The 21807-nt window shown below is 36.4% G+C and overlaps 1 protein-coding gene and 1 long non-coding RNA gene across 19 annotated transcripts in view; one reads left to right on the top strand and one right to left on the bottom strand.

Moving 5' to 3' along the window:
* The window catches only part of hectd1 (HECT domain containing 1), a 41146-nt gene that overhangs the window by 14562 nt on the left and 4777 nt on the right, over positions 1 to 21807 (top strand). For 7 of the 18 annotated variants that reach the window (XM_083550606.1, XM_083550592.1, XM_083550602.1 and 4 more), the window contains exons 12-35: positions 1092 to 1262; positions 1358 to 1580; positions 1777 to 2040; positions 2153 to 2229; positions 2464 to 2598; positions 5136 to 5282; positions 5391 to 5485; positions 5680 to 5785; positions 6844 to 6978; positions 7066 to 7205; positions 8509 to 8832; positions 9451 to 9617; positions 9834 to 10010; positions 12319 to 13062; positions 15062 to 15283; positions 15508 to 15686; positions 15970 to 16126; positions 16916 to 17138; positions 17251 to 17305; positions 17610 to 17792; positions 18134 to 18347; positions 18561 to 18643; positions 19461 to 19588; positions 19801 to 20002. In XM_083550606.1, coding sequence (XP_083406732.1) covers positions 1092 to 1262; positions 1358 to 1580; positions 1777 to 2040; positions 2153 to 2229; positions 2464 to 2598; positions 5136 to 5282; positions 5391 to 5485; positions 5680 to 5785; positions 6844 to 6978; positions 7066 to 7205; positions 8509 to 8832; positions 9451 to 9617; positions 9834 to 10010; positions 12319 to 13062; positions 15062 to 15283; positions 15508 to 15686; positions 15970 to 16126; positions 16916 to 17138; positions 17251 to 17305; positions 17610 to 17792; positions 18134 to 18347; positions 18561 to 18643; positions 19461 to 19588; positions 19801 to 20002 — 4551 coding nt within the window. The remainder of the gene's footprint in view (positions 1 to 1091; positions 1263 to 1357; positions 1581 to 1776; positions 2041 to 2152; positions 2230 to 2463; positions 2599 to 5135; positions 5283 to 5390; positions 5486 to 5679; positions 5786 to 6843; positions 6979 to 7065; positions 7206 to 8508; positions 8833 to 9450; positions 9618 to 9833; positions 10011 to 12318; positions 13063 to 15061; positions 15284 to 15507; positions 15687 to 15969; positions 16127 to 16915; positions 17139 to 17250; positions 17306 to 17609; positions 17793 to 18133; positions 18348 to 18560; positions 18644 to 19460; positions 19589 to 19800; positions 20003 to 21807) is intronic. The other 11 variants (XM_083550608.1, XM_083550609.1, XM_083550594.1 and 8 more) reach the window with 7 other exon arrangements.
* On the bottom strand, positions 2161 to 5101 carry LOC310731256. Its single transcript, XR_014535132.1, has 2 exons — positions 3480 to 5101; positions 2161 to 3157 (listed from the first exon to the last, which is right to left on the bottom strand). It is a non-coding gene; the product is annotated as an uncharacterized lncRNA (long non-coding RNA).

The raw sequence follows: 21807 nt of genomic DNA, 5'->3' as shown, positions 1-21807 counted from the left end.
CAGTTATTAGAAGAAGGGCAAAATGTGGCCATGAAGGGATGCACATGGTCAGCAAGCATAATCAAATAGTGTGTGACAAGTGATGACTAACAAGATTTGACTAAGTCTGTTCCTACTGCAGTCTCTTTTTGGTTTTATGGGCATTTTTTTACCTTTATAAAGCAATTATTTTTTTTTTAAGTGGTCATCTTTGAGTCAAATTCTTAACTTTAATCAGTCATTCAGAATTGACCTTTACCAAGCAAATGAAATCAGTATCAACAAAATTCATCTTTGCAGTGCAGAAAAGAGATATTTTAAATGTGAAATTAATACTGCCAGTTAGTCACTGCTAATAAGTAAGTCATTGCGATTAAATGAATCCCCCATTTAAACCTGTTGGGCATAAGAGACACAAAAGGTTGCTGTGATTTTTGTTTGGAATCAAAAACAGGCAATGTGGTGTCTAAAGCATAAGTTTCTTATTATTAAAAGAAAACTGCACCTTTCATGTGATTAATTAATTTTATATAGTTATTATGATAATTAATATCACATGAAAGGTGCAGTTTTTCTTTAATGAGTTTTCTGCCCCCATATCTTGAGTTTTGTGATGATTCTAATTTAACTTTAATAGACTGATATATGCAGTGAACGAACGCACATGAGCACGAGTCCAACCAACTAGACTTAATCACGTAATGTATTCACTCTGTAGGTGTGTGTTGTTTGAGCTGTGAGATATACTTAAATCACACATTGTTACACAATTACAGTATTATAGTAGATTATATATATATATCGTACTCTAGTTCTGATTAAACCCCAAAGACTGTTATGTAAACATCCCACAGTCAAAATCAGTAAACTCACTATTTTTACATTCAGGTGGTTGATGCTGTATCTATATATGCATGATTTTATGCATTTTTAATTTATTTAATTTAATTGTAATAATTAAATTATTGAGTATATGTGCAGGTGTTTTTAAAAGTTCTTGGGAGAGTATATATTGTCTGTTAATCAAATGTGGTATTCTGTAAAAAAAATATATATTAGGTTTATTTTGTCAACCGGAAATGATTTAATATGTACTTCCACTTTCCCTGCAGGACGATGATGATGGTCATTTGCTGGCACTGCAGATCATAAGGGATTTGGTGGATAAAGGGGGCGATGTGTTCTTGGACCAACTGGCTAGACTAGGTGTCATCAATAAGGTGTCCACTCTGGCAGGACCTACTTCAGATGATGAGAATGAGGAAGAACCAAAACCAGAGAAGGTTATAAATAGCCATTTGGCAAAATGAAATCTTTGTTATAAACAAATACAGATTTGGCTGTAAGCGTTTCTTGAAATTCAAAATCATAATTTTAGGAGGACGAACCCCAGGAAGATGCCAAAGAGATTCAGCAGAGTAAGCCTTACCATTGGCGGGACTGGTCCATTATCAGAGGGAGGGACTGTTTATATATATGGAGTGATGCTGCTGCCTTGGAGCTTTCCAATGGTAGCAATGGCTGGTTTCGCTTCATCTTGGATGGCAAATTGGCTACTATGTACTCCAGTGGCAGCCCAGAGGGAGGCTCTGACAGTTCAGGTGATTTGTTTTCTAATCTTTATTACCATATTTATGCAATAGTATATTTTTTAAGTGATTAAAGAGAAAGTTTGTTGTTGGTATTGATACTCATTATTGACAAATAGGCAGCTAAAAGGTAATCTTGTAAGACAAGGAATTGTTGCATTTATAAAAGCTTGTTTTACCTTATTTAATAGCATGTCTGATGTTTCAGAGAGTCGGAGTGAGTTTTTGGAAAAGCTTCAACGTGCCCGAAGTCAAGTAAAGCCGGTCACATCTAGCCAACCCATTCTGTCAACAGTGGGACCCACAAAACTCACTGTGGGCAACTGGTCACTCACATGCCTAAAGGAAGGGGAGATAGCCATTCATAACTCAGATGGTCAGCAGGCCACCATCCTAAAAGAAGATCTACCAGGCTTTGTGTTCGAGTCCAACCGAGGAACCAAGCACTCTTTTACAGCTGAAACTTCTCTTGGTGAGCTTGGGGAAAATTGTGGACTATTTGATTTTAAGTGATTTAAAGTTATGTCTTGTTTCAAATAATTCTTGAGGCCATTATTTGTGATACATATACTAATTTGTTCCAGGTTCAGAGTTTGTGACAGGCTGGACTGGAAAACGAGGACGGAAGCTCAAATCTAAATTGGAAAAAACAAAACAAAAGGTTTTTGTTTGCTTATGATGTAATTTATCTGAGATGGTCTCAGGGGAGAACATTTGTGTTTTTTTCTATATAAACAATAAAAAAAAACAATTTTATTAAACACTTAAAACCAAATATTGGTACAGAACTAAATATAAATTATTTAGTATTTAAATATAAATATTTAATAATTATATTAAATATAAGATGCCATCTCATGTCAATTGTGTTTCTTTTTTTTCTCTGTCTCTATAGGTGAAGACAATGGCTAGAGATTTGTATGATGACCATTTTAAGGCTGTAGAAAGTATGCCCAGGGGAGTAGTTGTCACTTTGAGAAACATTGCCACTCAGCTTGAATCTGCCTGGGAGCTGCATACCAACAGACAGGTAAGAAATCCATGTCATATTTTGAGTTCTTCACCATAATCACTATGAATAAAACAATAAAAAAAATATGCAGGCATTTGGTTTCAAATGCTTGCTTTTTTTTTTTTGTTTGTTTTTTTAGGATATAGAAAATTATCAAATGACAATGTTTGGAGGCATACATAATAATACACATTTTCTAAACACTGGTTCAAGATTTATTTATTGTATCTTGTAGGGCTATTAATTGCTTTACACCAAAATATTTTTTTTAATTATATTTAATTAAAAGTTTTGTCATTTAACATAAGACATTAAATAATAAAATGAAAAAGGGGAATAGAAAAAAAAGATTTTAGAGGTTTTATCTAAAAACTATTATTTGCTACCTCAACCCCACATATCACACATAATTAACAACATATTTAACAATGTATACATCACTCTATATTTAACGAAAGTTTACCTAGATTTAGGTTTGTGAGTGTAGGAGGTGAACCAATTTAAATTGAATAAATGTGTTGTAGATAAATTGAGGTGAATGAATCTTCAAAACATATTGCCATGATTCCTCTAAAATCTTCAAATTGTTTTTGCTAAATAATTTAAATGTTGTGAACAGATCATATAATAGAGCTTGACAATTTTATTTTTGGGAAAAGTGGGCTAAATCGAACATTTATATAATTTAGAGATTCAGTAGGAAGCGTTGGTAAGTGGGCAGTGTTTAATGTTTAAACAAACAAAAAAAAAGCTAATCTGTAAATCAAGCCTTGATTTGTTCAAACTAATACTTAAAAAAAAAAAATCTTTATGGGTAGACTGATCAACTTCAATGACAAACTGTTTTACTGTGTTATGTAAACTAATTATATATATTTGAGACTGTTTGTTGTTAATACATTAAGTAGCACAAAATATTTTTTACTGATGGACATAATCATAGATCTATATCGCAATAAACATATGATGCAAATACAGTGCATCTCGAAAGTATTCACAGCACTTCGTTTTTTTTCCCACATTTTGTTTTACAGCTAGCTTCAACTAACGATTATTTATCGGATTATCGGGTAATCGAACGATTTCTTTTCTTCTTTTTTTAAGATTGATTAGGTTCACTTTTTTAAATTATTTGATGTTTTGCTTATAACTATATAAAACCCTAATTCAGGGTATTTCTCTACAAAAGTATACTTAAAAAATGCAAAAGCCACATATTGAGATTAACTATCTTTAATTCAGACATTTTAAAGTTTATAGTGGCTGCTTGTTGAGGAGGGCATGGGGAATGTCTCCTTCAAACAAATACACTCATGCTGGGTTATTTCTTTCTGTTAAAAAAAAAAAAAGAAAAGAAAAGAAAAACACAGCATTTGAGTGTTCAAGGTGAAGCAATTTGTGTAAATCAACATTTGTATTATATTTTGCAGATGACAAGTTGACAACCATGCTTAAAAAAATGTATATAACACAACATTGTTTTGACTTTTTTTGTTTAGAAAATGCAGATATTTTATTCATTTGTGAAGATATAAGCATCTAGAATATATAAATAATTTGTGTATAATAATTACGATATATGCATAACTTAAAAATAGTCATTAAAAGCAAGCATTTGAAAGTAGTAAAGCTGCAGTTGAATCATGTTTGAAACAAAAGTTAACTGTTGTAGCAGACAAATGTTAGAAAAAAAAACTTGAGAAACGCAGCAAGCTAACAGGCTTCATTAAAAAGGAAAAAATGTGCATTGGTGTACAAATGAATAATCATTTGCTGAAAACCACAACAGTGACAAAAAATATAATCGTTTACTGCTGCTGTTATTTGCTGCTTAGGTTTAGTGCTTGTTTGCATCGTTTTAATTGAATCCATCACTATGTCACGAGTGAGATGGTTGTGCAACATGATGCTTGGACTTCATGGCTTGGTTTGTGCTCTGACATGCACTGTTAACTGCAGGACCTTACATAGACAGGTGTGTGCCTTTCCAAATCATGTCCAATCAACCGAATTTACCACAGGTGGACACCAATCTCAAAGATCAGTGGAAACAGGATACACCTGAGCTCAATTCATGACAAAGGCTGTGAATATTTTCGTACATGTGATTTATTTATTTATTTTTATTTTTATTAAATTTGCAAAGATTTTAAACAAACTTCTTTCATGTTGCCATTATTGGGTATTGTTTATAGAATATTTTGGAAAATAATGAATGCAATCCATTTTGGAATAAGGCTGTAACTTAACAATGTGGGGAAAAAGTAAAGCGATGTGAAAACCTTCCGGATGCCATTACATTACATTAAAGCACAATCTGAGAGATGATGCCAACAGCATGGTTTTATTGTTGTGTGTGTTTTTGTGCCACCACTTTTATCAGTTGCTTTTTATAGTCAAAGACCTAGCACCAGTTTAGTTTAATCAATCAATAATGAAATTTGTTGGCAACTTTTATTTTTTATTGAATTTTTCTATTTTGTCTGTTATTGCCGTTTTGATGTAAAAAAAAAAAAAAAAAGTATTAAGATGCTTTTCTCCCTGCTTTGTTATAGTGTATGGAGGGAGAGAACATGTGGCGAGACCTTATGAAAACAGCTTTAGAAAATTTGATTGTGGTTCTCAAGGATGAGAACACCATCTCCCCCTATGAAATGTGTAGCAGTGGGCTTGTTCAAGCACTTTTTACTGTTCTGAATAATGTGAGTTACACAGATGGCTGTTACAATATGGCAAATTTTTTTCCAATTTAATGGCATGATTTTTTGTTTTGATGTTTTCCCCATTGTAACCATGTTTTTGTTTTGCAGAGTGTGGACCTTGATATGAAACATGATTGTAAGCAATTGATGGAGAGAATAAATGTGTTTAAAACTGCATTTAGTGAAAATGAAGATGATGAAAGGTAGGAAACTGTCTATTTATTACCAAAGCTGTCTTTACCTTGCTCTTTCCTAAATATGATTTACCAAGTGTTTAAAATTCAATTCAATTCAATTCATTTTTATTTGTATAGCGCTTTTAACAATGAACATTGTCTCAAAGCAGCTTTACACAGATAATGCGGTGATTAAAAATGAATATGTTTTTTTGTTTCAGCCGACCCGCAGTTGCCTTAATTCGCAAATTAATAGCAGTGCTAGAGTCTATAGAACGGCTACCTCTTCATTTGTATGAGACACCCGGCTCAGCATGCAACCTTCAGGTAAACCTTCCTGCAAGCCTCCTTTTTTCATCTAAATTTAGGAATTGGTGATTAGAGTAATTTTATAGTGGATTGATAATTAAAGTGACATACTGTAATTTCCAGACTATTAAGCGCACCCAAATATAAGCTGCATCTGCTGAATTTTACAATGAAACTAATGAACTTGACACAGGCTTTAACGAAAGACAGTGACTGTTACACGGCTTGTATCTAAACAGTGGCCTACCAAGAAAGTCATTGTTCACTGTCTTTCTCCTTCCTTTCACAACAATTTCTCTCAATAGTTTATCTTTTCGCATTGCCGTGCGTTTAAAAAAAACAATATCGGTGAATCTTTTCTCCCGATGCCGTGCAGCTCAGAATACAGGTGAAGTTCATTTTTTTCATGCCCGCTTGTTTTCAGCGTGACGAATGATTCTCATTTCCTTTTGACAGTCCGCGTGAGCGGCAGGTCAAACATCAGAGGAACCTCATCCATATTTATGATGTGGTGCGGCCTGATTCAGTGGGAGCGCGATTTAATATAAAGAATTTCATTGGTTCACCTGAACCCTTTTGGCAATTTCATTGGTCTAATGTTATGGGGCTCAGTGTTTTGGCTTGAAGCTTGTGAAACCGGGGAAAAAAACCCAGGAGAAATCTATAAATTAGCCGCTTCATTGTTTAAACCGCGGGGTTCAAAACGTGGGGAAAAAGTAGCGGCTTATAGTCCGGAAAATACGGTAAATGCATGCATTTGTCAGTTAATTCAGATAACAGAAACATAATTGCCAAAACTTAGGTTTTGCTTATTAGGCAAATGGCTAAACTAAACATATTCATCACATACATAAACCAACAGTGTATATATTGTAGTGCTAATTGCAGTAGCAGTAGGTTAGCAAACAGTAGCAAATAGCTTAATTGCTCAATCAATAGGAACAAATGAAATCACATTCACATTTTGTAAGCCTGTACTTAATAAGAGCATATTTGTGATTTATTAATAAATAACTTATTAAATATATATTACATACTTGAGTAAATGTTTTATTGTTTTTTTTTTTTTATAAAAGATCCTGACTAGGAGGCTCCGTTTCCGATTAGAGCGGGCTCCAGGTGAGACAGCCTTAATTGATCGGACTGGCAGAATGCTCAAGATGGAACCTTTGGCTACAGTTGAGTCTCTAGAGCAGTATCTGCTTAAGATGGTAAGGTGTTTTCCCCTCTACTCACGTATAATTTATTGTGATTCTTGTGCACTATATAATAAGTTAACCATGTCTCTGGACCAATAGGTGGCAAAGCAGTGGTATGACTTCGATAGGTCCTCCTTCATCTTTGTAAGAAAGTTGAGAGAAGGTCAAAGTTTTACCTTTAGACATCAGCATGACTTTGATGAGAATGGCATTGTGTATTGGATTGGCACAAATGCAAAGTAAGTTTCTTTTTTAAGTATTTTCTGTGCTATATGCACTGCTTGCATTAAGTGCTAGGATGCATTTTCATTCTGAAAGAGTTCATTTCTGTTGTTTGTGACATTATAGTTTAATCCATACTGTGTGTCCTTTAGAATTTTTTTTTTATTTTTAGTTCTGCTCTGTAAAAAGCTCTTATTTAGTTTGAAGGTGGATTAGTACATGTGATAATGTGGTTAACATGTCTTTGCTTATGGCACATACAGGGCACAGTCCATAAGTAAGAGCAAGAGTGTGAGGGCTGAATTAGCAAAGCAGTTGCACAGCTGTACATAAAATATGACAATCCACACAACATAATGGGAGACATCTAAGAGTTCAAAAAGTACAAAGTGTGTCCCGCTGGCACATCCTTGACCAGGACAGCATATCTTTGTAGTATAGAGAGCTATGATATCCGAAATAATGTCTGCACCGTGAAGGACAAAGATATCTAACAGACGTAACTGTAAACGCAAGTCGAAGCTGTCTGAAAGGGATATCCAGGTACTAAAGTGGATTGGTAAATAATAATCATAAAACCAAAGCTGTCAGCCAGCCAGTGCAGGATTAAATGCGCACCTCATTTCTTCCATTTCCACCAAATCTGTTTGTCGGGAGTTCAACAGGGTCAGTATTCAAAGTTGGACTGCTATAGCTAACCCTTTGGTTATTCATGCCAATTGCAAACATCTGTTTCAGTAGTTACAGCATCAGAAATTTTGGACCGGACAATATGAAATGTGTTTTTTTTCTACTGAGTCTATCTTCATTGTCTTTCCCACAATTGGGAAAGTTGATTTGTGGAGAAGCCACAAAGTTACTAATTGAAGAATGTTAGGGTGATTACTAATGATAGCAAGGTCATGACATTCCTTTGGCACTACTATTGCTAGATGTGTGGGTCACTGCCAAGGATTACTGAACCATTTTGGAGGACCATGTGCACATTGTTCTTCAAACATTGTGCTCTGAAAATGTTGCTGTGCCCTTGTCATTCCTTTGCAAGAGGAAAAACTGTGTATTTAACTTGTGCATTAATTCAATACATGAATAGAATAGAGTTTAAATACTTTCTCCATTGGCATAAAGAGGCTTTGCATTTATTTGATCATATCTGCATTGCATTATTGCAAGTATCCCTGCCATTTGTGTAAATACATTGTGTAATAATAGTTAACAAAGCTACTAGCTCGTGGGTCAGTTTTTAGCTGGAGATATTATGGTTTAATCAATTCTTTTTAAAGAGATAAACTAAAATCAAGGAAAACAATCCCTTTTCAGGACTGCATATGAGTGGGTGAATCCTGCAGCTTATGGTCTGGTTGTGGTGACTTCGTCAGAGGGTAGGAATCTGCCCTATGGGCGTCTAGAGGACATCCTGAGTAGAGACAGCTCAGCCCTTAACTGTCACACTAATGATGACAAAAATGCCTGGTTTGCTGTGGACCTGGGCCTCTGGGTCATTCCCTCAGCTTACACGCTACGTCATGCCCGTGGCTACGGTCGCTCTGCCCTTCGAAACTGGGTTTTCCAAGTGTCTAAGGATGGCCAGAACTGGATGACTTTTTACACCCATGTGGATGATGGCAGCCTTAATGAACCGGGGTAGGGTGTTTTTCTTTTACTTCTTCTTATGAGCTTTCTTTCAGTTCATGGGTTTTATTTTTTGTCATCAAGTTATTGGCCTTTTTCAGGTATTACACACTGTTTTTGGTGGTTAAAATTGTATTTAAATGTTTCTACTTGGGCTTTGAAAGAGTTTTTTTATTAGATTGGCAACATCATTTATTATTAGTAACTGAGTCATCTACTGATGATTTTGGCAGTTAAACAAGTTTAAGTGGGTAAACCCTAACTGACATTTGTTAAGCCAGACACCACATTTTTTTGAACAGTTTTTCTTGATTATTGTGGGTAAATTTGCTTTGAGATGAGACATAGTCTTCTTATTTTTTTTACATCATACCAAAAAGCTTTTTTTTTATAAAGATTTTTATTAAATTGTTCATATTAGGTGTTTAGTCAATTTGAATTAAACTGTGGAGCTTTCATTTAGACATATGAAAAAACTTACTCTTAGATGCTCTTCAAAACTTATAATTGCTATAATATTAATTCAACTCAGCTTTGTGCTTTGCCTTTGGGTGAGTTCTGTACATTTTTGAATAATAATTTGTTTCCTCGAATGTGCCGATAGCATGATATTTGTTTTTGTTATTTAAGGTCAACTGCTACATGGCCGTTGGACCCATCCAGAGATGAGAAACATGGCTGGAGACACATCCGTATTAAACAGATGGGGAAAAATGCTAGTGGACAAACACACTACCTCTCACTGTCTGGATTAGAGATCTATGGCACAGTCACTGGTGTTTGTGAAGATCAGCTTGGTAAGAATTGCCTCCACTGTTATCCAGAATAATTTTTTTGTGTTCATAATTCATAATTTAAATTGAACGGTTAAATTAATAATAATAAAAAAAAAAATTTATCATGTTGATGATTGCAGTTTATCTAAAACAAGATTTTGGTCATAGACCCATTAGGTTTATATTAAAATATATATATTTTTTCAATGCTTGAATTCTTTTGTCTTTGGTAATTAGGTAAAGCTGTGAAGGAAGCAGAAGCTAACCTGCGTCGGCAACGCCGCCTCTTCCGCTCTCAGGTAATGAAGTACATAGTCCCTGGGGCCCGGGTGGTACGTGGCATTGACTGGAAGTGGAGAGATCAGGATGGCAACCCTTCTGGAGAGGGCACTGTGACTGGAGAGGCCCATAATGGTGAGAATTCTAGACACTTTAGTACAAAGGTTATATATTAGCAGGTGAGATTTGTTTGGTGCACAATGAAACAAAACAAAATGCACAATATATTTCCTAAAACTGAATATCAGAAGCTTTTATGTTGATAATTCAGCATTGGCATTGGGAGAGAATAAGTCTTTCACCATATTTTAATTCTTTGATTTAAAATCACCCTGAATTATTTTATTTGAAACCATACTTTTTTTTTTTTAGTAATTGTATACTAGTTAGTTTTGTTGTTCCATGATTTCAGACAGTTATAGCAGCTCGGAACACACACACACACACACATATATATACATGTTAAGTAGTGGAACAACGTATTAAGTAGTGGAAGTTTGTTTAGTCTCTGCCTCGCACTTTGAACAAATTTTTTTATTTTTTATTATTAACTTTGAAATCATACACAACAAAGCCAGGCGTAAAAAAAAAAATACTAGAGTTAGCGCAGTGTCACTGTGTACCGGAAATATGAGTTTTTTTTTCTTTTTTTGTGCATGCATGAAAACGCTGAAGAATCCAGGAAGTGGCTATCAGCTAGCGCTATGGATTCTTTAGTGTTTTATATCCAGCTTAAAAAAAAATTCTTAAATGGAGAAAGCCTGACAATTCCACATTTTAAGGGAGGGAGTGAATGAAGGATGACAGGAATTATTATTTTTTTTCAAGTATGATGAAATAAGTAGAACTGTTAAGTAGATCATCTCTTTAAAATATTAAATTATAAACACACACACACACACACACACACTTACGTACACATCTGTATTACCCAGATAGAGTTTAACAAATTTTAACTATTTAATAAATATATATATATATATATATATATATATATTTTTTTTTTTTAAATTTAATTAATTTTATTTGGGCCAATATAATTAATTACTTAATTTAATCAATATAATAAAAAGTGTATTGCATTAATTTGATATATAAATAAAAAAAATTTTAAAGTATACAATTATTTATTAAACTAAACAGACATTTTATTTCAAATTGTTTTAAAAATGTAAACCGTTCAAATGTTGATCACAAATGTTAATAATAATGAACTGCATTAATAAAAAATGACAAAAGATTTTATCTATTTTTTTATTTTGTGTACCGTTAGAATATCGCAATCGCAATGTCAGCTTGTTTCATTATATGATGGCAAATGTTGCGATTTAAATAAATAATTGCATGTGTGGACACAATTTCTGAGAACAGTTTGCAGATTTTCCACGCCACTAACAAAGCAAAAACGACCAGATAGTCTCAGTTTAGACAGTGCAAATTTGGCGTGTGTGGTCACGTGACTTTTCGGTGTGCCGCATGGAGACCAGGTGAAGATGGATGCCGATACACGGTACACTAAACTGGTAGCCAAAAAACTCTGTATGCTACCTCTGTATATAGCGAAAATTTTAGATTTAAGATTGTTAACACTGAGAAGTACATTGAGAGATACTTTGCAAGATTTGCAAAATTAAAGTTGCTACATCACGTGGCAATATGACAAATCTGTTACAGATCTTACTGGTTCCGGGTTGGAAGAAAGAGACAACAGGCGTTGGTTTAACAGACAGCGCTTTCTTTTATTTGTCATTCACTTTTGCCCCATTGCTTTCCTGTCCTCGTATTCACGCACACCCACTCGCGGTAACGCACATCTTTCCTCGAGCCTGTGCACACTCGCAGGTCAACACGCCTTCACCTGGCAACCTCTGCATTCCCACACACGTCCCCATACACGCAGTCATCTCTGCCCAAAATCTCTCCCTCTTTGGTGTCTGTTGCATCCTGCAAAGTTTAGTTAGAGCTTTGTTCTGCTTTAGTTTTTTCAGTGTGTTCTGCACCATTGGCTCTAGTCAATTGGCTCTAACAGGTATCATGCCTCTATCCTACTCATGCAGTCATCCACTATGCAGTATTGTGTCCATTAGTTAAGCCTAGTGCATGCTCATTTCATCTTTTGCAAAAGCTGAATTTAGTCCTTGGTACTTTATGGAAACAGGAATTTTATCTTGGCTTTTCACACAGCTTTGTTTTTTAAATTTTTAGCCCTTTCATACATCAACTGGATCTAATATACTTTTGATATCATCACATGTAGCCATTGAACATTACCCATTCAAAATATTTCAATTGGTTTAGATAAATTGGAATTGTAAAGTGCAAGAGTATGAACTAATTAGTTTTCAATCTATGCTGATCTGTGCTGCTATTTTTTGACTCTATGGTGTCTCACTTGGTTCCCCTGACTGGCTCTTGACTTGACCCACACCCAATCCTCTTTCAGGCTGGATTGATGTCACCTGGGATGCTGGTGGCTCAAATTCCTACCGCATGGGTGCAGAAGGGAAGTTTGACCTGAAATTAGCACCGGGGTACGACCCCGAGTCGGCGCCGTCACCCAAAACTGTTTCGTGCGCTGTTGCAGGACCACCGACGCCCTGGAGCAGCCTTGCCAAAAACAACTGTCCAGACAGGGTTGGCCAGTCACTGGCATCTTCTGGTCGCAAAGGCAGTAGCAGCTCGGCATGCAGCGATGTTGGCCTTGGCTCTGCTCGCAGACTTGAGGGCTTGTCTGAGCAGAGCACACTTGAGGGGGGTGGACTCACGGGGATAGAGGGACAGGAGCCACTTGTGGTTCTCTCCACAGTCGAGGGTGGTTCTGCATCCTGCGAAAATGCTGATCCCAAGAGTGAATCAACAGCCATCTCTGTGGGGCCAGTTAGCGTCAGTTCACCTGATGTCAGCTCTGTCTCTGATTCATCTGGTAAAGCTGCGGTGTCCCAGAGGCCCCTGGGCCCAGGCACTGGTGCTCGCCTTTCAGTCAGCTCACTGCTTGCAGCTGGTGCTCCTATGAGTTCCAGTGCTAGTGTTCCTAACCTGTCATCACGTGAGGCCAGTCTCATGGAGTCATTTGTGCGCCGCGCTCCCAACATGGCACGCACCAACGCCACCAACAACATGAACCTGAGCCGTAGCAGCAGTGACAACAATACCAACACAATTGGCCGCAATGCTGCAGCTGCATCCGGTGAGTAGTCATGGCTTGCCAGTCTGCTAGTATTATTGGTTTCAGCTCCTTTAAAATGTAGACATGTTTCTCTATAACTTAAAGCTAGTTTATGCTTAAATAATTAATATTGGCTGGACAAATTTGCTGTAACATGGGTGTGTATTAGTTTGTTTGATGGAGACAAGATGTTACAACTATAATTATTTGTAATTAATACAATAAATTATCATTAGTATTTTTTATTTGTAAGCAAATGTATATATATTTTTTTTAACTCTGAGTGTTAAACATTGCAACTAGAATGTAGCATTGACTTAAATGTCTTGGCAAGCAACTAAAAAATTATGGTCATAAACTGCTTGATTCTGTAGCACAAACTCTTGTATAGCTTTTTGATATAATTCGGTGTAAAGGTAGTTTGTCACAATAACCATGCAATGTGTATATCTATAATTATATTATGTTTTTTGGTACGATAAATCATTAGGAAAATGCTTAGCTTAAATTGAAAATATAAATGACATTTAATATATTAATTTATTACAGTGCTTCAGTCTCTTTATTTAAATACCCCCAGATTACTTAAAATAAAAAATGTGATCCTCTGTTAATTCAAAATTGACATTATAGGACCATGCTTATTTGGACATTTTTATATTTGTATGTATAAATGTAAAACCAAAGTAATATTACATGCACTGAACACAAATTATTGTTTGTCATAGGAAAATAATACACACTGAATCGGTGTGATACAGACCAATATAAAGATGTCTGGTTCATACTAGGTTACTGATTGATTTTGTGCAAAATAAGCATCAGTCAGGGTTTGTAATTTAAACTGTACAATTATTTTATGTGCAGAGATTTTAAACACACTGTTGAGTTCTGTCTCTCTCAAAACCTTTCCTTCATTTCAAAATTATCCTAATTTCAGTATTTGCTAAATGAATTAGAAAAACCAATTAGTATTTGTACTTCATGAAGTATAGAGGTCAGAAGGAGTTGCATTGTGTGTGTGTGGATTTAGAGAAAGCGTACAACAGGGTGCTGAGAGAGGAGTATTATATGAGGAAGACAGGTGTGTCAGAGAAGTATGTGAGGGTGGTGCAGGACATGAATGAGGACAGTGTGACAGCAGTTAAGTGTTAAGCAATAGGAAAACAACAGACTGGTTCAAGGTGGCGGTTGGACTGCATCAAGGATCGGCTCTGAGCCCTTTCCTGTTTGCAGTGGTGATGGACAGGTAGCAGATCTGAAGATGTTAAGGTTTTCGTTGGGAGTCACGAGGATGGACAGGATTAAAAAGGAGTTTATTAGAGGGACAGCGCATGTAGGACGTTTTGGAGACAAGGTGAGGGAGGCGAGATTGAGTTTTGGACATGTGCAGAGTAGGGGCATGGGGTATATCGGTTGGACAATGCTGAGGATGGAGCTACCAGGAAAAAGGAAAAGAGGAAGGCAGAGGAGGAGGTTCATGGATGTGGTGAAGGAAGACATGCAGGTAGTTGGTGTGACAGAGGCAGATGTAGAGGACGGGGTTGTGGAGACGGATGATCCGCTGTGGGGACCCCTAATGGGAGAAGCCGAAAGAAGTAAAAGAAGGAGATTTTTACTCCATGACAAACTTGAAATGTATGTCATCTGAGAGACTTTACACTCAAGTGCATCGTGAGAGGATACTGAAAAATACTAGTAAAAAAAAAAAAGGAAAACTGTTCATTTGAATGACTTGTCTGAATGTTACTCTTTTTATAATATAAATTTGTGAAATACATAAATGAAACAAAAGAGGAAATTGTAAATGTCCTTGTTGACCCAATTTGTAAATTAGGTGAACCCATGTTTGGGAACTCCTGATTTAAGTGAAAACCTTAGGACCGTAATCTTTTCCTGAGGTCACAAGGACAAACCTTCTTAAGTGCTATATTTCAAGCAAACTTGTCATAATAAGCTTTGGCTGAACCACACATTAGTTATTATTCAGTTAATCATAATTGCCTTTATGTTTTTGCAGCCTCTCCTCTAATGGGTGCACAGAGCTTTCCTAACCTTACTACCACTGGTACCACCTCAACTGTAACAATGTCCACCTCCATAGTAACCAGCAGCAATAATGTAGCCACAGCCACTACAGGTTTGTCTGTTGGCCAGTTGCTCAGTAACACTCTGACGACAAGCCTGACCTCAACATCTAGTGAGAGTGACACAGGTCAGGAGGCAGAGTTTTCACTCTATGGTAGGTTATGCTCATTTTGTTCACTTACTAAAACATCGGTTTTCTGGCTTGTAAATCATTAATCTGTGTTATTCTCCATGTTTGTTTTCTGCCTTTATTTTGATAATTTACTTCTTAGCAATGTCAACAATTGCATGCTTCTGCATCTCAGCTGTCTCTCTTTGAAATAAATCTTTTAATGGGGTCACTTTCCATGTTTTTTTGTCTACTTGACTTTTTCACAGACTTTTTAGATAGCTGTCGGGCAAATACGTTGCTTGCAGAGCTGGATGATGAGGAAGATTTGCCTGAACCAGACGATGATGATGATGAGAATGAAGATGACAATCAGGAGGACCAGGAGTATGAGGAAGTTCTGGTACGGTCCAGGGTCAACCTTGGTTACCACGTTCATATACATAGGGTAAAACTTGTTGTAGTTTTGATACCAGTACAGTACCACTCCTTAGTTGTTATTTTATTTTAAATATAATTATAATATTATTTGTATATCTTTTTTTCTTGTTGGCAAATGGCTTGATTAATTTCTCTATACAAAAGAATAATTCCTGTCAGCATGGTTCCTGTGAAAAGCATGCTTGTGGTGAGATGAAGGCCTCTATTGCATGTATGTACTGTAGTTATGTAGTTTGCTGATGCATAATGCTGGTCTATGAATTCTGTGATGTTCAATGGTGGCCTGACAGGAGGAAGAGGAATATGAAACCAAAGGGGGTCGGCGTAGAACGTGGGATGATGACTTTGTGTTGAAAAGACAGTTTTCTGCTTTAGTCCCTGCATTTGACCCCAGACCAGGCCGAACAAATGTCCAGCAAACCACTGATCTGGAAATCCCTACACCAGGTTCTCTTTATAGAAATTATAGCTTTGATTTGTACTTGCATGCTATATATTTAATTTATAGTAATTCCCCGTTTATCGCGATGGTTACCTTCCAAAACCGCCTGTAATAAACGCAAAACTTTGATAAACAGATGCCACCCCGAAAGTGCATTTTTCTTTTTTATTTATTTTTTTTAAGCCGTACATCATCCATTCACACACTTTAAACACACAGAAAACATTTGGAAAAATATAGCAAGATGAATTTTGTTTCACATTTATTGTAAGAACATGTACTGTACAGTAGAGTTCTACAGTAGCTTAGCCTATGCGCAGTTTCTCTGTTTGTTCATTGGTTAAAGATACACGTCACGGCATTCTTTACTTTTTGTACTGTATTAAAATTTTACTTCATTTTATAATTAATAATTATATTTTTATTAATAAATTAGATTATTTCAACATAAAACTAAATAAAAACAATTCCCTCAAATTTTTTTTTGTCTATCATGCTATCCGCAGGAGGCCAGGAAAATCAGCGAAACAAATTAGTTATGTGGCAATGCATTGCAATTCCCTGTTAAACCGGGGGCGTGAGAGAATCGACCCGCGGTAAAGCGGGGGGATTATTGTACTTTATTGGCAAAATGTAAACTTTTTAATGCTACTCCATGCTTTATAACACTCTATATATATATATATATATATATATATATATATATATATATATATATATATATATATATATATATATATATATATATATATATATACTTATATATATATATACTTATATATGACCTTGTGCAGGTACACCTCGTTCAGAGGTGCTGGAGGAGGTAGTTTGTGCTCCTTCCCCGCATCTAGCTCTTATCTTGAAGGTGGCAGGCCTGGGAACCACACGGGAAGTTGAGCTACCTCTCACAAACTACAAATCTACCATTTTCTACTATGTCCAAAAGCTGCTGCAGCTCTCCTGTAATGGCAGCATCAAATCTGATAAACTTCGACGCATTTGGGAGCCGACATACACGTCAGTTAAATAATCACCATACTGTCTGGGTTACTTTAAATATTCCTTGCATACCATGTTGTTACTTTATAGATCCAGAGTTATTAACCTTAGCTGTGTGTTTATTTCATAGGATTATGTACAGAGAGTTGAAGGACGCCGACAAAGAGAAAGAAAGTGGGAAGATGGTAATATGTTTTTACCTGCTACTTTCCTCCTCTTCTCTATAAATAAGATTTATTTATCTTTTTCACTTGTTCTCTCCAGCTCATTAAAATCTGACTGTGACTTTTTTTCCTGTGGCTGTTAGTAGACTGTCTCGGTCATCACTAACCTTGTAGCTAGGAGTTTGTTGTAGGCCAGAAATATAGATCCTCTTGACTAATATTGGTATTTGCACGGTACTTTTAGGGGTTAGGGCTGTTGTAATGCATGTGTATTGCGTGAGACTTACAATCAGGAAAGACCAACTTTTGGTTCTTCCTGTTGTAGGGTTGCTGGTCTGTAGAGCATGTGGAACAGTACCTTGGCACAGATGAATTACCAAAGAATGACTTGATAACCTACATGCAGAAGAATGCAGACTCCACTTTCCTGCGCCACTGGAAATTAACCGGCACTAATAAAAGTATTAGGAAAAACAGAAATTGTTCACAGCTCATAGCTGCATACAAGGTATAGAACGGTATCATATGTGAGCGCATATATATTTATTTATTTATATATATATATATATATATATATATACATACACACACACACACACACACACACACGTGTATACGTATTATTTTGTTACTTACTGTGTAGCCACATGTTACAGTTGTATTTTTCCTCATGAGCTGCATTACCATTAGGCATATTTGATTCTTGTTTAGTTATATTCCTGTTTTAAGAATGCATTTGTATAAATGGTTCCTGGTTTAGTGTCTGCTGTTAATAGTTGAGGGGATCGACTGTTGGCTGATCTGTGTTGTAATTTTGTTTGATTATCCCCCCACCCACACACACTTCAGGATTTCTGTGAACGGGGATATAGATCTTCAGGACTTGGGTCAGGCTCTCTAGCTGCCACACAGAGCTGTGACATTTTAAGTGGTGCACGTGAGCAACCACAGGCTAAAGCTGGCTCAGCCCAGAGTGCCTGTGGTGTTGAGGATGTGCTGCAGCTTCTGCGCATCCTCTTTATTATTGGAGGCGAGCCAGCAGTTGGCCTTACACTGCAGGAGGGTAAGCCCTATTTTCAACATTAGTACAATGTTAATTCTGATGTAAGCATATGTCATTTAATCAGTTTCTTTTCTTTTTAAATTTCAGTAATTTTTTTGTTTGAAACCAGCTTTTGTATGAAGGACAATGTGTGTAAATATGCAACTTATATGTATAAGACAAGAATTTTCTAGTTGTGAAATAAATCTTTATTTGTTTAATAATCTTACATAGATTTGGATGATCTACAGTTCAATGCATCACCTGAGGAGTTCACCAGCAAAAAAATTACAACCAAAATTCTGCAACAGATTGAGGTAAATGTCAGAGTAATTTGGGTATAAATAACTGTAGCAGGTTTCCACCCTTTATAAAAAAAGAATTTTTTTTTTTAAAAAGTCCTTACTATTAAATAAATAACATTTGTTCTGCACTTTACACATACCCACTACTAATACTAGAACTTTGCATTGTGTCTTTGATTTGTACTCTGAAAACTTTATGAAAATGGTATAACTGCAGCAGTGGTAACTGGACAGCAGCATTACAGAATTCGCATTCCAAAACAATGCTCAGTTTTCACAGCTAAATTATGTGCTCTACTTCTCGCTCTAGAACATCTAGAAAAGCACAACAAAAGAGTTTGTTAGTTTTCATGGACTCATTGTCATGTTTCCAAACTTTACAATGCTTTCATCCCTTTGTAGACTACATTTTAACTAAAGTGGACAGAATCAGTCCTTTATTATCATTTTCTGCTGGGTTCTGGGTCACCTTGGTCTGTCAATAAATAAACAACTAGGTAAAACTTCAATGAATACAGTAAATCTGGAAATTGAAGAATTTCCATCCACAGTCCTTAAACCTACTGTCAGCCACTAAAAAATGGACAAGATGAATCGGCCACATGCACAAATAACAATTACATGCAACTCTCTTTTTTTTTCCAATGTCTCAGATGCTGACATGGCATTTAAATCTATACTACTATTATATTATTACTGATTCTATTGAAAACTGTATTTAGCAGATGACTGCCAACACAGTGATTTCAGAAAATAAATTTGGCTAAAATATCTGCTGAAATAATTATTTCAGTAAAAAACATTCAACATGCCATTTCTTTCTCACTAGGAGCCTCTGGCCTTGGCCAGTGGAGCACTTCCAGATTGGTGTGAACAGTTAACCAGCAAGTGCCCTTTCCTTATTCCTTTTGAGACCCGGCAGCTCTTCTTCACTTGCACTGCATTTGGAGCTTCCAGGTATGTAGGTTTTTATTTCAGACAAGTTTGTATATTATAATGTGAAAGTAAAATGGAATTTTAAACTCTTAATAATAATAATACAATAATAATAGTAATACAGACTAGCCTTATTTGTCCTAATAGTCATGCTCAACTGAAATCAAACGCAATGCAACACAGACAATTGCACAACAAATTTTATTATACTGTGTTTGTGTATCTGCCCAAAGGGCAATAGTGTGGCTCCAAAACCGGAGGGAGGCAACCATGGAGCGCACACGTCCATCAACTACAGTGAGGCGGGATGAACCAGGCGAGTTCCGCGTTGGCCGCCTCAAACATGAGCGTGTCAAAGTACCTCGTGGAGCAAGCATGATGGAGTGGGCTGAGAGTATCATGCACATCCATGCTGACAGGAAGTCTGTACTCGAGGTAGAGTGACGCTAGTGAACAAATGAATGACCACATTTGCAACATTAAAAACGAGTGATTCGTGGAGGGGAATGTTGCTCTCTTGGTTTAGAAGAGCCTCTTTGTTAGAAGGGACCATGCAAATAAACTGCAATAAATAAACAAGCAAACAAACAAACTTGCTGTCAAGAATATCAGCATAAATCAGAGAAATATTACTGAGTTTGGAAGATGCAGACAAATGCTATTAGAATGTGAAACACAGAAATGGCTTGTTTATAGATTGTAATAATTTCTTGTTTGAAGATTTTGCTCATGCAACTTTGTGGGGTGTGGATGTGTTTTTATGGACAACTGGAAGCACTATCACTATTCTTAGAGTAATGAGTGGCTTAGCGTTTGATTTATTTTATTTTTTTTGCCCAGTGCAGTTTTATCTTATATTTATTATATTATTATCAAAGATTTCTTTGTACCTTTGCATTGTATTTAACAAGCAGTGTAACAAGTAGATTACTGGACAGAGATCGTTGATGCAAAAGAGTAGCTATTCACAAGCAAATAAATTTAGAATGTGTGGCATTTATCTATATCCATTGTTTATTATAAATATAAATTATATTTATATGAGATGCTTTTAGAACCTTTTCTCTATTTCTTGATAAATTAATCCCAACATTTAAACATTAATGGGTAAGGTTTAGGGTTAACCCTAGCGTTAACCCTCTCTATCAGAACACCATGTGAGGGGATATCTTTCAGAGGAATGACTCCCAATAGTACAGTTCCAGACTTTTGTTTAATGTATGCCAAGGTACAGTGGGTACGGAAAGTATTCAGACCCCCCTTAAATTTTTCACTCTTTGTTATATTGCCATTTGCTAAAATCATTTAAGTTCATTCTTCTTCCTCATGAATGTACACACAGCTCCCCATATTGACAGAAAAACACAGAATTGTTGACATTGTTGCAGATTTATTAAAAAAGAAAAACTGAAATATCACATGGTCCTAAGTATTCAGACCCTTTGCTGTGACACTCATATATTTAACTCAGGTGCTTTCCATTTCTTCTGATCATCCTTGAGATGGTTCTACACCTTCATTTGAGTCCAGCTGTGTTTGATTATACTGATTGGACTTGATTAGGAAAGCCACACACCTGTCTATATAAGACCTTCCAGATCACAATGCATGTCAGAGCAAATGAGAATCATGAGGTCAAAGGAACTGCCTGAAGAGCTCAGAGACAGAATTTGTGGCAAGGCACAGATCTGGCCAAGGTTACAAAAAGATTTCTGCTGCACTTAAGGTTCCTAAGAGCACAGTGGCCTCCATAATTCTCAAATGGAAGACGTTTGGGACGACCAGAACCCTTCCTAGAGCTGGCCGTCCGGCCAAACTGAGCTATCGGGGGAGAAGAGCCTTGGTGAGAGAGGTAAAGAAGAACCCAAAGATCACTGTGGCTGAGCTCCAGAGATGCAGTCAGGAGATGGGAGAAAGTTGTAGAAAGTCAACCATCACTGCAGCCCTCCACCAGTCGGGGCTTTATGGCAGAGTGGCCCGACGGAAGCCTCTTCTCAGTGTAAGACACATGAAAGCCCGCATGGAGTTTGCTAAAAAAACACCTGAAGGACTCCAAGATGGTAAGAAATAAGATTCTCTGGTCTGATGAAAATAGAACTTTTTGGCCTTAATTCTAAGCGGTATGTGTGGAGAAAACCAGGCACTGCTCATCACCTGTCCAATACAGTCCCAACAGTGAAGCATGGTGGTGGCAGCATCATGCTGTGGGGGTGTTTTTCAGCTGCAGGGACAGGACGACT

The sequence above is a fragment of the Silurus aristotelis genome (assembly GCF_946808225.1).
Source record: "Silurus aristotelis genome assembly, chromosome: 9".
Lineage (NCBI taxonomy): Eukaryota > Metazoa > Chordata > Actinopteri > Siluriformes > Siluridae > Silurus > Silurus aristotelis.
Note: the sequence above shows the minus strand (reverse complement) of the source record. Positions and strands in the feature narration are given on the sequence as shown.